The sequence below is a fragment of the Mastigoproctus giganteus genome, chromosome 4 (genome assembly GCF_048544385.1).
Source record: "Mastigoproctus giganteus isolate SK-2022 chromosome 4, ASM4854438v1, whole genome shotgun sequence".
Classification (NCBI taxonomy): domain Eukaryota; kingdom Metazoa; phylum Arthropoda; class Arachnida; order Uropygi; family Thelyphonidae; genus Mastigoproctus; species Mastigoproctus giganteus.
The window spans coordinates 33482215-33500963 of NC_143578.1; the positions used below are offsets into that span (position 1 = coordinate 33482215).

Genomic DNA, 18749 nt, shown 5'->3' on the forward strand with positions numbered 1-18749 from the left:
AATCCAGTGAATCATTGTAATTATATCAGTATAATCCAATGAATCATTCTAATGATATCAGTATATTTTCAAAATAATCTAATGAATCATTCTAATTATATCAAGATAATCGAATGAATCAGTCTAATTTTTAATCAGTATAATCCAATGATTATTCTAAATATATCAGTATAATAGAATAGAATGATTTTCTATAATCACAATAATCGAATCATTTCTATAATTGCAATAATCGCCTGATTTGCTGTAATCGCAATAATTTAATGATTTGCTATAATCCAATGAATCATTCTAATTATAGCAGTATAATGCAATAAATCTATTTATATCAGTATAATCGAATGAATCAGTATAACCAAATGATTCATTCTAATTAAATCAGTAAAATCAAAATAATCGACTGATTTGCTATAATCGCAATAATCGAATGATTTGTTATAATCGAAAGAATGGATTATGACCTGTAGATTATTTACTTTCCTAATTTTAACGAAATCCAGACTACTTCTGAGAGTAGAGTGTAAGTCAGTTTTTAGATAAGGTTCGAAACGATTTCAAAACTACATTTAATCAAAACTGTCATCATTTCAGGAACAGTTTTATTCGACAACTGGATTCGACATAATTGCAGGCATCGGTTGTGCAATCTGTGCTTTCCTGGTCTGTTTGACCTTCTTTATTCTACTCGTCCTTTGGAGGTACGTAAACACGAAAAAAAATTCTTCTTCTAAAGTTTTTCTTTATTTTTTCCTCTATGGTATCTTTAAATTCACAATATGTTCTCAATTCGTGTTCCATATACACTTCTATAAAAAATATATCGCTTTTCAATTCTTTATGCGAATTTTTTTATAAAAGATTTTGGATAATGAAATTAAAACTTATTTCCTTTTATTTATTATTTTCTTTATTAATTTTAAAAGTTAATTAATAGATATTCATTAACACACCTCTGTCGAATACTAAATATATGTACCACCAGTTGCTCTTAACTTTCAGCTAAAATTGATATTCATTATATTTTCCAATTTTATTATATATTAAATATTATATCAATAAAAAGTATTTTGAGATATGCAGGCGTCCAGTAACTTTTGATTAGGCATTGTATATATCGCAGAGCTATTTGCAAATCTCCAAAGTATAGTATGATTAGAAAGAAATAATGTTACTAAATGTTATAATTTAATTTAATTTTATTAAATGTGATCATTTTAAGGACAGATATTTTAGGAATATTAATATTTTTATATATACTACATCTTATTATTATTATTTAATCTACTACATCTTATTAATTAATCTTCTACGTCTTATTAATTAATATAATATTACATTTTATTAACTGATATACTTAATTAATAAAATATGATAATTATAGTTAATTATGTGATCATTACGCAAAAAAATGAACTAAATTTCAGAACAGGGTGCACACTTTAGACGGGACGTTTGATATAGCGTTTTTAATAGTTTTATTTTGAACTAGTTAATAAAATGTCGCCTGTTCCAAGCATGCGCAGTAGATGGTTTTATGTGAAACATCCTTCGCGTTTCCTTTAGGTATTTTGATATTGATATGTATTACAATGGAATGTAACGAAAATGCGAGACGAGAAAAGAAATTATTGACAAATATTTGTATTGTTGCATTCATACTTCTTGCAGTAATAACTGCAGAAAGTATGACTGTAATGCCATACTTTCAACAAATGGGTAAATAGGCTTGGATATTGCACATTTGGCAGAAGTCATGGATGACGTCACTTCCATATTGCATTTTTTGTGACGATCAGATTTAGTCCATTGTAGGTGTCCTCAATTCAAGGTTAACTAACTTAACCAGACTAACAGGGTGCGCACTCCAGACTAATCTAACCTTTTTGATGTGAAACATCATAGTCTCCTTTAGTCCTCAAATTAAAGTTAGATAACTAAAGGAGACTGAGTAACCTAACCTTTTTGATGGGAAACGTCAAAAAGGTTAAGTTAGTTAGTCTACATCAAAAAGGTTAGATAACTAAAGAAGACTAACCTAAAATTTTTGATGTTTCACCTAAACTTTTTGATATGAAACATCAAAAACTAACTAACAAAAAAATATATCTAACCTAACTTTTTTGAAGTTTCACATCATAGTCTCCTTTATTTACATAACCTTTTTAAGTGAAACATCAAAAAACTAACCTTACCTACACTAACCTTTAACTAATCTAACCTTTTTGATGTGAAACATCAAAAAGGTTAGATTAGTTATATATAAACATTAGATTAAGGATAGATTAGTCAATCTAACATTAATCTAACCTTAACATTAATCAATCTAACCTTAATCAATCTTAGATTAAGGTTAATCTAACCTTAACATTAATCAATCTAACCTTAATTAAGGTTATATTAACATTAGATTGATTAATTAATCTAACTTATTAAACTAATTAGATTAGTTTAATAAGTTAATTAGTTTAATTTTTAGTTTAGTTTAACTGATTAGACTAGTTTAATTAAACTAATGTAGTCAATTAGATTAGTTAATTTAATCTTAATTAGTTAATCTAACCTTTTTTGATGTGAAAGATGAAAAGGTTGTTAGTTTAGGTTAATTGTCAGTTAACGTTTTAGTCTTTAGTTAGTTTTTGATGTTTATGTTAGTTAGTCTGGAGTGTGCACCTTGTTCTGAAGTTTTACCAAAAAAATTTTTAAAAATTTTTTTCGTGAAATTTTTAAAATATTCAAAAACTTTTAGTCATACTTTCATAACAGCAAAACTAGTTTATCTTTTTAGTTATGTTAAATATCATTTACATATTAGTGACAAATGGGCCTGGAGTACTGGGGTCCATAGTTTAACAGATATTTATTTAAAGTATACCCAGTAAAATAAAATAAAATAAAATATTTCCAGAAGCTTTCGGAACTCGTGTCCCTTTCTCAACTGACAGAATTTTTAAATACATTACAAGCAAACTGTGGCACGTTACTCATTCGTCATTGTTGTAGCACGGACGTGTGCTGCCTTGCGCCAGTGATCATCCATCAATAAAACGGTTGTCTCCAGGATTGGATGTATACGCATGCCTTTCTGGCGATTTAATGCCTTAGGGTTGTTCATTATGTTTAGTGACTCTAGCCATAGGCGGTGGCGAAAGTGTCGCGCGTGGTCCACTATCTCAAAGTCGCGCTTGGGGTCAAGATCGTGGTTGGTAGCCCAAAAATGTTCTGCAAGCGCGGACTGGTCAGTTTCGGCAAGCCGGATTGCTCTGTCGTGTTCCGTGAGGCGATCCTGGAGACGTCTCGATGTCTCACCTACGTAGCAACTGTTACAGGCCCTACAGGTGATACGGTACACTACATTGCTGCGTAAGACAGGTGTGACAGGGGTCTTCACACTGGAGACAAGTGAACGTAGGTTCCTACCTGGTAATTGTACACATTTTATGTTGTAACTTCTCAGGATCTTCGAGATACGTCCTGACACTCCTGGATAGTACGGAATGTAGGCGGATGATATGCCGACTTGCTTCGGAGGTCTTGGGTTGGAAGTAAGCTCTTGTGCCTGTAACAAGCATCTGTTTAGTACATGGGATGGATAACCGCATCTGGTTAAGTCCGCCTTCACACGGGAGATCTCGTTACGTCTAATTGTGTCGGTGCTGGAATGGCTCCAGGCCCTGGAGAACAGGGTGCGGGCAGTGCTATTGAGATGGCTTGGAGCGTGGCCGGACCCGTAGTTGGTGAATTGACCGCACCACATGGGTTTGCGGTGTACTGAGGTCTCTAGATGTGGGCCTACGCGATGCACTAGCACGTCCAGAAACGGGAGCGAACCGTCCACCTCTGATTCTACGGTAAACTTGATGAAATTGGATAGAGAGTTGAGGTATTCTAGTAGTACCGTTTCAGAACCACGTGGTATTATGGTAAAAATATCGTCGACATATCTACACCACGTTGTAATAGGTGTAGGTGGGTTCTGGTGTATCTGCTTCTCCAGATCTTCCATGGCGATGTTAGCTACTACGGAACTGACAGGGGCACCCATAGCAGTGCCATGTACTTGTTTGTAGAGTGAGTCTTCAAAGGTGAAGATGCTGCTAGAGAGGCATAGGTTGAGGGCGGTACAGATGTCATCAGTGGATAGTGACGTCCTGGATTGGAGGCTTAAGTCGCTCTCAAGGAGCCTTCTGGCGCAGTGCACGGCCTGTTGGACGGGAATCGAGGTGAATAAAGAAACCACGTCAAATGATGCCATGACAGAGTTATCAGGGATTGAAATGTCCTTAATGGTGTTAATGAATTCACTGCTGTTTTTAACGGTGTGAGATGTATTACCTATAAGAGGCGAGAGGAGGCTCGCGATGTGTTTGGACAGTTCATACGTTGGGGCACTGCAGCAAGACACTATAGGTCTGAGAGGAATACCCGGTTTATGGATCTTTGGTAATCCGTAGAATTGTGGTAGTTGACAGCCAGTACCACGCAGAAGATGGTGAGTCGCGGTCGGGATCTTCTTATCTTTAAGCCATGCGTGGATACACATGGGTATCCACGCATGGGTACACATGGGTATCACACATGGCACGTGGATACACATGGGTATCACACAGCTCGCTATGGGCATAGAAGCCAGTATTACCAACCTTCCCGAAGAAACTGCCAACGAGATCCGATTCAAGACTGCCGCAGTCCTCCGCAACACTCGAAAAACGTGCTCAAACCTCAACCACCGCCAACGTGCCGCCCTGTCATCTATAAGAAAAGACAACTCCATCGTTGTACTTCCTGCGGATAAAGGGCGCCGGACTGTTGTGCTGGACCGATCAGCCTACCGAGAGAAAGCCTTGGCCCTATTACTCGATCCTAACGTATATGAACCTCTACCTGATCCTCCCGTTAAAGTCTTGAAACGTCTGGAAGCAAATGTTAATAAACTTGTCCACGCATGGCTTAAAGATAAGAAGATCCCGACCGCGACTCACCATCTTCTGCGTGGTACTGGCTGTCAACTACCACAATTCTACGGATTACCAAAGATCCATAAACCGGGTATTCCTCTCAGACCTATAGTGTCTTGCTGCAGTGCCCCAACGTATGAACTGTCCAAACACATCGCGAGCCTCCTCTCGCCTCTTATAGGTAATACATCTCACACCGTTAAAAACAGCAGTGAATTCATTAACACCATTAAGGACATTTCAATCCCTGATAACTCTGTCATGGCATCATTTGACGTGGTTTCTTTATTCACCTCGATTCCCGTCCAACAGGCCGTGCACTGCGCCAGAAGGCTCCTTGAGAGCGACTTAAGCCTCCAATCCAGGACGTCACTATCCACTGATGACATCTGTACCGCCCTCAACCTATGCCTCTCTAGCAGCATCTTCACCTTTGAAGACTCACTCTACAAACAAGTACATGGCACTGCTATGGGTGCCCCTGTCAGTTCCGTAGTAGCTAACATCGCCATGGAAGATCTGGAGAAGCAGATACACCAGAACCCACCTACACCTATTACAACGTGGTGTAGATATGTCGACGATATTTTTACCATAATACCACGTGGTTCTGAAACGGTACTACTAGAATACCTCAACTCTCTATCCAATTTCATCAAGTTTACCGTAGAATCAGAGGTGGACGGTTCGCTCCCGTTTCTGGACGTGCTAGTGCATCGCGTAGGCCCACATCTAGAGACCTCAGTATACCGCAAACCCATGTGGTGCGGTCAATTCACCAACTACGGGTCCGGCCACGCTCCAAGCCATCTCAATAGCACTGCCCGCACCCTGTTCTCCAGGGCCTGGAGCCATTCCAGCACCGACACAATTAGACGTAACGAGATCTCCCGTGTGAAGGCGGACTTAACCAGATGCGGTTATCCATCCCATGTACTAAACAGATGCTTGTTACAGGCACAAGAGCTTACTTCCAACCCAAGACCTCCGAAGCAAGTCGGCATATCATCCGCCTACATTCCGTACTATCCAGGAGTGTCAGGACGTATCTCGAAGATCCTGAGAAGTTACAACATAAAATGTGTACAATTACCAGGTAGGAACCTACGTTCACTTGTCTCCAGTGTGAAGACCCCTGTCACACCTGTCTTACGCAGCAATGTAGTGTACCGTATCACCTGTAGGGCCTGTAACAGTTGCTACGTAGGTGAGACATCGAGACGTCTCCAGGATCGCCTCACGGAACACGACAGAGCAATCCGGCTTGCCGAAACTGACCAGTCCGCGCTTGCAGAACATTTTTGGGCTACCAACCACGATCTTGACCCCAAGCGCGACTTTGAGATAGTGGACCACGCGCGACACTTTCGCCACCGCCTATGGCTAGAGTCACTAAACATAATGAACAACCCTAAGGCATTAAATCGCCAGAAAGGCATGCGTATACATCCAATCCTGGAGACAACCGTTTTATTGATGGATGATCACTGGCGCAAGGCAGCACACGTCCGTGCTACAACAATGACGAATGAGTAACGTGCCACAGTTTGCTTGTAATGTATTTAAAAATTCTGTCAGTTGAGAAAGGGACACGAGTTCCGAAAGCTTCTGGAAATATTTTATTTTATTTTTATTTTACTGGGTATACTTTAAATAAATATCTGTTATTTACATATTAAATAAAATAAGGGGTATTTAATATAAGTTAAAATAAATTAAATAATTTTTAAACAAATCAAAAATCATATATCTAAGTTAAAACTAATTTTATATACTTTCTATTTTTATAAAAATATGATTTTAATAAATAACAATCTTCTTTCTCTGTGCAAATTTTAGGAAGATAAGGAGTCCCATAACAGCCCTCAAACTACAGATGTGCATTGCCCTTCTTGGAGCTTACGGTACATTTTTAAAAGCTCTTCATAAAAATCTAGCTCAAGTAAGTGAGAAATCTGTTGAGAATAAATCAAAATTAGTATTAAAAGTTACCATTGTAAGACTATAAACCAACCTTGTATCCACCCACACAAAACATTAAAAATGCTTCTCTCTTCTGTCCAGTACGCAGCCGCGATGATGTAACTATGACGTCATCAGTGAAGTAGAAAAAAATTACATTTTGAATCGCATTCATTAGCGACATCTATGAATTATTAATGAATGGCCTTCTAGCAAAGAAATGAAGTAAAATATGGCTTTGGAAAATTGGTTAATATTAACTTGACAGGCAGTAAAATGCATAATTCATATCTTAAGGGATGTTGAAAAATGAAAAGATCAAAACTGTGCACGCTGTTTTTCTTTCACACTCTGAATACATATTAATATATACATAATAAGTAAGAGCATCGGAAATTTTGCAACTGAGGATAATGGAGTTTGCTCGGTTTGTTGTGTTCATTATCCATAAAGTAAAAAATATTAATTAAAAACTTTATTATCGAATCGACAGTGGTGTAATTCCGCATCTTGTCAACAGGCAATGTAAATTTTTTGTTAATTGTATTTGTTTTTTTAAAAGTGGGCTAATAAACTTAATGATTCCATGGCAATTATACAGTTCGTTTTATGGAAAAATTACCAAATATGGTTTTTATATACTCACTAGCAAAAAAATTAGTAACCCTTTGCGCTTACGTCAACAGATAAACGCATGGGTTGCAAATGTAAGTTGACGCGTGATATGGGTGCAAGTTCCTTGGTATTAGACAAATTCTGTACCCTTTCCTGGGGGCTCTCTTATTCGATATGGTAATCGGGAAGACAGGTGATCTTTCCGATTATCGGAACGATATTATTGGAGCATTTAGCAGGAGCCACAATTGAGAAAACGAAGGTGTGCAGAAAGCAACCATCTCAAAAGGATACCATCAGTGGAATATGAAAGGAGAATGCAGCTCTAAGGGGAAAGAGATGTGGCAGAAGTTTGGTACCACAAGAACGAGACTGCAGAAATTTAGAGACAATTTCGCATCAAATTAGAAGCTGCAGTGTGCAGAAAATTACAAGACTAAGAAAGACCTATTTAGAACAAAGCGTCAGTTGAAGAATGTGGGAATTGATCCGACTGAGGACATGCCGCCAATACCAAGACTGGACTGGGGAACAGAGGAAAATGATCATGCGATCTGGGGAGTCTCAATTTACACTGTCTTGCACGAATAGTAGGGTATAAGTTTGGCATGAGCTTCATAAAGCCAGGCATCTAGACATGGAAGTGGTAGTATCATGGTATGGAGCATGTTCTGTTGGTACAGACTGACTGGGTTCTAATATTAGAAGGTTGTGTTACCTCAAATGAATATCTTTTTGTTGTATCGGACGAATTCACCCTACAGTGCTTCATTTCTACCCGGATTGCGAAGGATTCTTTGAAGACGACAATGCAACTATTCACAGTGCAAAAATTGTATCCGAATGTTTCCAAGAACATTCCCAATGTTTTCAACAAATACCCTGGCTGTCTAATTCTGCAGATCTGAATCCAATTTAGAATAGCTAGGTTATCCTGCAAACGTCAGTTTGGCTTCGCAGTATTCTACAGAACATAATACAACAGCTGACAAATATCCTGATGGAAGAATGGTCAAATCCTGATTTAAACTCTCTCAGACCTTATTGGAATCTATGCGATGACGTATACAGCCTGTAATTCGGCAAAAAGTAGCCCTTCTCGAATAAATGTTTCTAAATTTTAAGCCAGTGAGTGTATTGTAGTGTTTTCATTAATCATATCAGTCAATCTTTAAATATTATTTACTTAGTGATCAATATATTTTTTAAATTATAAATGATATATTTTAATTATAATAATTTATAATTAATTTTTTTTTAGGAATATTATCTTCATGTGGCTACATCACTCCAGTTTTTCCTGCTTACAGCATTCTCCTTACAGCTGTGCCTGGGTCTAACAGTGTATATTGACTGTGTCGATCTTAGGAATATTCACTATCCAGTAATTAAAATTGTGGCCATTGGATGGGGTATGTTTTATTTTAGTTAACAATCAATGTTAGTTCATTAAAATCTATGATAATCTATGGCAGTAAGAAATACAGTACCCTAGCAAAAGTTACCAGATACTTATCCTGATTTTGGATTGAATAATCATAGAACCGGTCCATTACGAACTCTGCATGGAACAGGTATCCTAAGATTTTTGATAGAGTGCAGTATGCTGTTTTACTACTTCAAAGGAATGCTTTAAAAGTTCTTATGCTCATTGGATAACTGGTTTGGATCTAAAAATTTTTTATTAGCTTGGAGAGTATTCTGAGGCAAATATTGGAAAGGATTTTATGCAAAGGAAGATATAAATTTTATTGACTTTTAGGCCGAACAACGCTCCTTCACAAAAATTTCTGGAATATATAGACAATGTTCCTTCCCTCCTATAAAAATTAATAATACAAAAAACCTCATTGACTTTATCTATTTATTAAAAATATCTATTGAGACAATTAGCTGTGCCCTCGTGGGTAACACGTTGGTAGGATCGTCGTCCTCCCCACACCGGGTGGTAAAGACTTCAGTTCGAGTCCCGTCAATGACGTGAGGATTTTTATGGGCCTTTTTCACAACGTGGCCAAGTTAGTCGGTCTCAGGCGAGGATAGCATGGTCTATCATCTTGGAGACTCGAGTTTTTTGTCCAACAAAAAGAAATTTAACCACAGAACACACGCAATTTACAGACAGTATACAAGGGAGCAATATGGGCAGAGGTCAGAAGGCCTTGGATCGAATGGTCCGAACCATACCTTCGAAAAATTTCCTGTTTCAAGTTTCAAGATTCGATTATGGTTTCATTTTAAAATTAAATGGAAAACCGATACCACAAATAAATATTTCAAATCAGTATTGAAAATAAATGAAAATAATGGAAGGAATGACGCTGAGCTTAATTCTTTCATTCTTCCTTTATACATAACTGCTGTGGTATCTTTGAAAGGATTGATTAAACACCTACAGAAGGCATGGTTAAACTATTAGTATATTTAAAAACCTTTGAAAACCTTCATCTGTTTTCCAAGTAGTTTGTCTTCAGATTTCTGTTTTCCGGATCACAAATTCCTTTAAAGGGAAAAAAGGACGATTTTTCCACTCTCAACTTAATCGAGTAATTGGAACGCACGTTCGTTCTTTCTAGAAGTTCAAATTTTGTGAACGGCGAAGAAAATAATGCCTACCCGAAGCTGATCCTCTCTCTCTCTCTCTCTCTCTCTCTCTCTCTCTCTCTCTCTCTCTCTCACACATCATTAGAAAAACAGATGAACTGAAGAGTTTGCGTGCGGACAGGTGTGTTTGGCAGGAACATTCATTTTACACTTATGGTCTGTTCCTCAACTATTCCACCTCATCATCAACGATTTGTACTTAAGGCGATTTCAGCAACTTAGATGGGAATGGGAACTTTGCACGAACTTTGAATAGCATATAAGAAAACAATAAAAAAAAAACAGGGATCGGTGGGGAAAAGTGGGGAGACAATGAACATTATGGTTTATTCGAAAGAAGGAGGATGCTGAATGAGCAAAGTTTATTTTAAAAAGAAGAAGTGGTCGGCGATTAATTTGGTGTTTCTTTTTAAATACTTTTATTTTTCTCCTTTGCATTTATTTAATTTTCAGCAGTAATTTTTATACACAAAGACATTGTATGCGTATATGTGTATATGCATATTGTGGCCGATTTAGTAAATAATTAATTTAATAATTAATTTAATAATAATAATAGATGAAAAATGAATAAGTGGTAACCAATTTGGTGCGTATTTTCGAATATTTTCTTGTAATCGCATAATTTTCCTGTTTTTTGATGCATTTTGATGTTTTTGGATGTCCACTGTCCACTGAGTGTAGATTAGTCATTAGATTACCCATAAAGTGTGCTGTGGCATGGATTCTATAAGTTGTTTTTTGCTTTTTAGTCATTAGACATGTAACCATTCTTCGAGCAAAATATCACGCGGCTGTCACAAAGTTGAAGGAAGAGGATTTCGTTGCCAAATAGCTCTCTCCATCATATCCCACACATTCTCAATAGGATTGAGATCAGATGAATATGGGTGCAGGGAAGATGGTGAAAATTCGTGTCATGTCCGAACCATTCTTGCACGATTCTAGCACAATGCGCTGTTTGTTCGAGATGAAGGTGCACTTGATCTAATACAAAACTCAGGTACTGACTGGATGACATTCGACCTTCCACTGGTATCAACAGACCCAGTCTGTGCTAACAAACATTTCAATACTATGATACCGCCTCCAGATGCTTGGGTTGTCTCAACAAAGCAAGCAATCTCTATCACTTCCAGAGGTTCTCACTACTCTCTCTTCGTACCATCGGTGCAAAACAAAGTGTATCGTGATTCGTCTGACCTCATCACTTTCTTCCATTGTACCACTGTCCAATTAAGACGTTTTCAGCACCACTTCAAGCGGATTTTTCTGTTTTTCTATGAAGCAAGTGGTTTCCTGGTTGAAACAGGGCAGTTCTAGAATTGATTGAATTCAGATGTTATTTCTTTGCGTCTATTTGCAATTTTTCTGTCTGTGACTGTCTGAATACAAAGGTTAGTACCCTTTTGGCCAGTGTGTGTATTTATCTCAGCTGATCCGTTTACTGCTGTCGCTCCACATTGGCAGCGAAATCTTCATCTTCATCATCAGTAATACAGTCTTGTGACTGGTCTGTTCCTCTGATGAGCTGTCTCCGCCTCTCTCTCTATCTCCTGTTCCATTTGTTTAGGGTCTTCAAATTTTCGAAGTCCTGCCTTCATCCAATAACGTCCCAATGAAGGTATTTTATGGGCTTCCCCCTAGAATGGTTCCCTCCACACTCCAATTCATGGCCTCCAGAAACGACCCACCGTCTTTCGCTACCAAATAGGATGCAAGGAGAAGATTATTGGACCGATGATTAATGTAAAGTATTTTAACGCACGTAAATATATTTAATTAATAAATAATTGTTAATTAAATTAATAAATTACAAACATAAATGTATTTGATTTTTGTTCGCTTCATAAATTAATTTCTTTTTAACTTTTATCAAAGCTGTTCCAGTAATTGTTGTTGGGGCCACATTAGCTGCTCAGTCCCTAGAAGGTTTTCATTTAGACAGGTAGGAACGTTTCTGGAAGAATTATGTCTAATTTTACTAAAAATTTATATATTAATTAATTAACTTAGTATTATTGATTGATTGCTTCATTCTGTACACTTGTGCTAGAATTTCAATTAAGAATTCTGTTTTTCAGATGGTGGCTGAAAGCTGGAAGTAATTTTTTCTATGGATATGCGATATCAGTGTTAATACTGACCGTGGTAAGTAATAAACGAGTCTAGTTTGTCTTAGTTTTTAAAATCTAGTTACTTCACTAAATATTTTTCAAGGGCTTCGATTTAGGAATTTATCGATTGACCACAATAATCAAAAAATTTTATACACACGGGCCAAAACTCGTTGAGTATAAACACTCAACGATTGCTGGAATCTGAACATGAATGGGGGAACACGTGTGATTTATTACATTTTGAAAAAGATCTTATTTTAGGTGCAGGTTTAGCAGGAGCCCCGATTCAAGAAAGAAAGACATGGTTTCTCAAAAGCATCCGTCTCAAAGGCTTTCAATGACTGAAAAGCAAGCGGTTCTTCCACATGTTAAAAGGCTTAAATGTGGCAGGAAAAAATACTTCAAGAGCGAACCCATCGTACTCTAAGGAGGATTGTGCAGAAAAATAGGACATCCAGTGTGCAACAACTAACATCTGAATTCAACCAAACCCAGAATTTCCCTATTTCAACTCGTACCATGCGCAAGGAATTGAAGAACCTGGGTATTGAAAGTCCCCTACCTATTCGGAAGCCACTTGTTTCAGAGAAAAACAGAAAAATCCGCTTGCGTCGTCATTGGACAGTGAAACAGTAGAAGAAGTAACATTTAACATTCAACCAGTAGAAGATTGACGCGGATTTCAACCATCTTCCCTATTCCCTACATCCACCTGATCTCAATCATATTGAGAATGCGTGGGATATGCTGAGAGAGCTATTCAGCAATGAGGTCCTCTTCCTTCAGCCTTGTTGAGGCTACACGATATTTTGCTGGAAGAATGGTTACAAATAGACCAAAACACACTAAAACATTTTACAGAATGTATGGCGTGCTGAACAGTTGCTGTTATTCAACACAAAGACGGTCCAATTCGATACTCAATAAAGTTTCATATGTTTTTTGGCCAGTATCTAATGACAAAATTGCAACTATTAGAATTAAATATATAACTTTAAACAATTTAAAGTCTATTTTGGTAAATGTACTTGTATCTGTTTCTAGTTGGAAGGCCTGTTGTTTGTCACCGTGAGGACTGAAGTCCGTTATCAGAAAAAAGTTGAATTATTGCAAAAGAAAAAAGCAGTTGTGAACATAAACAGGTAGGTACTTTGTTTCATCATGCAGAATTTTTGATAGGAAGAATAAAATAAAAAATGTCATTGACCAGACATTCTGGAAATCTTTAAAGCCTTTCCGAAAAACTGATCACTCCAATAGTAAATCATCCCACAGTTCCATTAACTCTTTTAGGTTGGGCAAATTTTTTTTACACTGCCTGTAGATTATGACAATAGAATAATACAATCTTTTTAAACATATTGGTTCACTCATTTGCCTTTTATCAATTTAATTAGACCTGAGGAAAATCCAAGTTCTCTTGACACCTAATTACTTTGAGAACCTTAGCTTTTCTCGAGTCCAATCCTTATAGAAAATAAATCGGAGTGCTTAGTTGAAGATTAAAAAAGTTTGAAATAGTGTTCGGACTGCGATAATGCGCAGAAAAAGAGATAAAAATTGAGTTAATTACGAGTACAGCGCTCACCAATTTTTTATAATCTAATTTCTTCAATTTTATTACAGGTTGAAATTACTTCACAGGTCCCTTCTAATTACTTTAACCCTGTTCCTCGTGTCGGTGTGCAGCGTCTTGTACACGAATCTCGAACACATCATTACGAGTTATCTCTTCTCCATCAGTTCATCTCTACTGGTAAGGAACTGTACTCTTTCTCTTTCTGGCTTTCTTATAAAGAGAGAACACCCTGCCAATAACACAATAAAAATTAAATTAATATTTTCTAGAATTTAATTAACTGAAATTTACGATCACTTTATCATATGGCTTTGCAGGAGCATATAAAGAGGAAAAGTTTCTACACTGCTTGACAAAATTAAGAGAACACGTAGAAAACGTGTTGTTATTCGTGGTGTAGTTCTGTTCTCTGACGAGTCCCGTTTTAGCCTACAAATAGATTCTAGGCGTTATTTCATCTAGGGACAACGAGAAATGCGGTGCCATTCCATCAACATCATCTGGGGTGCAATTGGCCCAGATTTTTGTTTAACCCATGAGGAATATCTTGAAACTGAAGATATCCAACGACTGCCGTGGCCTTCACGATCACTAGACTTGAAGCTGATCTAACATGTATGGGACGCCATTAGGCGTTGATGAGCTCAGGTCTGCGCTGGTGAAAAATGGGATTTATTGCCACGAATCTTATAGGCACCTTTATAGCGAGCAAGGTTCACTGCTGTCGGGCCTGTTTAGCTGTTGGAGGGGATCATACGCCATATTTATATCATATGACCATATTTTGGAGCATCTTGTATCGATTCTCTATGTGACTTTTTAGTAATTCTTATAGAACCCCCATAAATGTCCCTTATACCTGTCCGAATTTTCTCACTGTCTCCTCATTTCATCGTTAGTTTGTGGTACACCATCACACCAAATTTTGTCCAGCTTCATCGCAAGCTGCACGAGTTACACCACGTTTTCTACGTGTTCTATTAATTTTGTCGAGCAGTGTATATTTAAACTGTACTCTTTATATGAGTATTGTTTTGTTATTAATAAGAAAAAAATACATATTATGCGTTCTGGAAGTATTTGCGATTGTGATGAGTTTCTTCTTTTTCAGGGAGTGGTCGTGTTCCTGTGTTACACTGTTTGTAGCGAAAAGGTGAGTCTAACATCTGTTATCTTTGTCTTTCGTTCTTTAAGATATTAAATACCATACACAGAACAGGTTGGAGTGTGGCATATCATGGGCACTTGAAAAGGAACGGATTTAAGAAATCTCAACATTTTATTTTAGTTTTGAAAACCAATCAGGGAGTAAATTTGCAGTTTCGCAACTGCCATCAAGATCTAAGTCAGAGAAACGTGAGACTTCATCAGGCACATATCGTCTCTGTGATCAGCTTGCCTGTTTGCAGGATGAAAAGTCCTGGAGTGAAGATCAAGTAACTCTGGCCTAGAGTGATTAACTTGGCCACTTCCTTTCAATACAGTTTGCAGTTCAAAATAGGTCCACTATATATAAAGTTATATTGAGCGGGGATGCATAACACACGCTCTTTGAGTAGATCGTGGTTCAAGCCCCTGACTGCTAAATACTGTCCATCTACCAACCCACACTGGACTAGCGCGGCAGCTTATGGTCCTTTTCCTGACTTGTTGAGGAGTCCACCATCCTGCAGTGGATTGATAATGACTGCAAGCTTATTTGTTTATTTATAAGTCAAGGTTCAGGGTTCCAAAGTTCTTGCCACATTCTAAAAATAAACACGATAAAAATAAGACCAAGATTCCATGGTCTCCAAGATTATTTATTTTAAAATTAAACATTTACTGCGTGGATATAAAAAGATAAATAAAAACAGATAAAAGATAAATTAGAAAATCATCTAACATGATCTAATAGAAAATATTTTGAATTTTGTTTTAAAAGATCCACCATCTCCAATAGAATTTTTTTTTTAATTTTTGACAGCCTTATTTTCTGTGTTGTTCGGCTCAAGACACTCCAGATGAGGAAGAAAACGAAGTAAGTATTTGATATTTACTCTGATTAAACAACTTTACTACTTCAATTTGTAATTCTTCTACCTAATAAGAACTTTAATTTTTAAAAATATTGATTTTTTTAAAATCAGTATTTTCAATATTTGAAAAAATTTCAAAAAAACTTGGATTTTAAAAAAATATATTTATATCTTAAATATATAAATTTGTGATGTGTATTTAACTTTCTTATCTTATTTATTTTTACAATGCAGCAAACCAGAATAAGGAGCAAGAATGGTTCTTTCAAAAGTAAGTACTATACCTTTGCCAAAATGCTCTTAATTATAATTATAAAATAATTAATTATATTTATAATTAATTATAAAATTAATTAATTAACCATAATTACTTAATCGAATCATTAAAATGATTTTTAAACGTTCAATCAAGATTAGAATCGATAACTTCATCAGTCGCAGTGTTCTACTTTGTATAGTCATAAAGTAGTTTATGTTTCTATAAAAAAGATTACTCATCTTTTTATCTTTTGTAGGCTTTCTGAAACCAGAGAAGATCGAAGGAAATTGCACGACCAAAGTCCAAGCTGATGTAGAAAGAAGAATGGATAGAATCAGACGAATGTATTCTCACATAGACGTAACATCAGCTGACTTTCAAGAGCGTAAGGAAGTTTTACAGTTATTGGACGATCCCGTTAATATCGTAGGCCTTGATCGCTCCATGCCAGATTCTCTAAGCTACCCCGATCCAGCGATGGAAGGAATGTTATGTGAGCAAGAAGATCAAGAGGCCTTCCATAGACTGCAATGGAGAAGTCTGCATCAGTTAGGCCCATTAACACCGGATCTAGACAATGGTTCGAGTTCACACCGTAAAGTGATGTTCAGGCCAAAGCCGAATGACGATTACTTCAGGGAGCGCGTAGCCTTCCATGCCGCGATGATGGGTCATCAAGATGGGTTGGATGGTGTTCCTTCAACTGATGTTCCATCTGGTAAGCACGTCATCAGTGGTTCAGGACAACGTCTGCTACCTGGATCTATCACTAGGCCGTCCTCACACACTACTCCATTCAGACTTACTAATTTACGTCATAATGAAACAACAGCGCCGGCTGGTGGTGAAAGTGCGGTTACAGAAGAGGCCCATAGATTTAAGACAGAAGATTCGGATGGATCAGTGGTAGAGAGAGGAACTAATCTACAAACATTTTCACCTTGTGTGGTTTCATGCGGTGTGAAGGAAGAAGGACAGTCCAGAATTGGAAAAGCTAGTCCACAAAGCGAACATGCCCATCCTAAGACCATACGAAATCCCGAAATAACAGAAGCTCAGACATCCTCTTGGAATGTGACAGCGGTGTGAATTTTGTGTACATAATACCACCATCCATTCCATCTTACTATCATCATTTTATACGGTGACAGTTTAGCGCCCCCAACTCTGTGAGTGATTTTTTTTACAATCCCCAGTCTTTAATATGAAGCGAACAAACCGCAAACTTGTATTATAATGTTTTTAATAAGTCACCAAATGAGAATCATCATTTTTCGAGAAGCCTGAAGAGTTATTGGACTAGTCGTGGTGTTGCGTACTACCGGATCTCTTTGGATTATTCAACGCTCGAATAATCCTTAACGAACAAAGCATGGATGTAGGGGAAAAGAAGACACAAATTAACTGGAGTGTTATTTGACCACAGCACCGACATTCCAAAGTATTGCAATGGTGCTCAGGTAACCTAATTGCAGCCATTTTATAAACAGACCAGATCAAAAATCCCTATAAATTCAATCTACATATTTGGCCATCCACAACCGTCTTTTTTTGTTTACTTTGATGTACAGTGAAAGAACCCCCGTGGGGATAGTTTATTTAGGGACGAAATTGCTCAATTTTGAAAGGAGAAACATGCACAAATTATAAACAGATAAATCGCACAGTTGTAACAAAATCATTGAAAACCCTCAGGATTTCCCAACTGATAATTCAATTTTTGTTTTAATTTATTGATAGCTGTAATCGGGATTATCATCTAAAATTAAATCTTTGTTTTAAACCATCTTTTGAATCAAGGAACCAATAAGAAAACGAGAGAAAAAATTTAGTTTATGAAGTCAATGGTACAAAATTAGTTTTGTCTTTCATAAGTACACCTAAGAGGGCGATTAACCATTCTTCTAGATTGAATCATTCATTTAATGACTGCAACATATCAATCAGAAAAAAAAAAACGGGACTCAATAGATATTTATTACACCGGATTTATCTCTCTGTTTCTTTCTCTCTCTTTCTGAGGGATTTTATTCCTTTACCGGTAAGTAATTCTAGTCAAGAGTTTATTTTGTGTGTCTCGACAAGTCATGTTCTCTTATATTCATCTTGTATAAAATATTATGAATAAAGTGCCTCAAAATAGAAATACAAAAAAAAATTGAAAGAAAAAAAAGGAAATAAATTGTATAGAAAACAATAGCTAGTCCACAAAGCCTATAAAACCAGGCAGTTGGATAACTTAATACGCATTGCCTATTTAATGAAAGAAATTGAATAAGAAGTGAATGAATTGAATTTTCTAGAAAGCGAATAGTAAATTTTTTCTTTTAAATTTTCTATTTCTTAAGCTGAAGAATATGGTATTTTTTTTAAAGTATTTAGAATGGCTTTGGTTAATTTTTATTTAACCTAACCGGATGACAGGGTTTTAAAAAGGGACCACGTGCAATCCATCATGTTGCCAATCATGAATAAGAAGATGCCATTGGCTCTTTTCAGCGAAGTTGCTTTTTCTTCATCCATTTTTGTTCCAATATATGGATGCCTTTCATCTTGAGATGATCCATTTTAACCTAAGTCCACTACCAATGACCAATTCTTTAGATCCTACGATATTTATAATGCATCTAACCCACT

At 36.7% G+C, this 18749-nt stretch overlaps 1 protein-coding gene across 3 annotated transcripts in view; it reads left to right on the forward strand.

Moving 5' to 3' along the window:
• Window positions 1–18409, forward strand: part of LOC150086611 (uncharacterized) — a 180182-nt gene extending 161773 nt beyond the window's left edge. For all 3 annotated transcript variants that reach the window (XM_090372621.1, XM_090372622.1, XM_090372620.1), the window contains exons 20-30: window positions 592–698; window positions 6795–6897; window positions 8794–8944; window positions 12018–12084; window positions 12221–12287; window positions 13301–13398; window positions 13883–14012; window positions 14947–14988; window positions 15802–15855; window positions 16088–16124; window positions 16369–18409. In XM_090372621.1, the coding sequence (XP_090228747.1) occupies window positions 592–698; window positions 6795–6897; window positions 8794–8944; window positions 12018–12084; window positions 12221–12287; window positions 13301–13398; window positions 13883–14012; window positions 14947–14988; window positions 15802–15855; window positions 16088–16124; window positions 16369–17201 (1689 nt within the window). In that variant the 3' untranslated portion in view covers window positions 17202–18409. The remainder of the gene's footprint in view (window positions 1–591; window positions 699–6794; window positions 6898–8793; window positions 8945–12017; window positions 12085–12220; window positions 12288–13300; window positions 13399–13882; window positions 14013–14946; window positions 14989–15801; window positions 15856–16087; window positions 16125–16368) is intronic.
• Window positions 18410–18749: the final 340 nt, after the last annotated feature.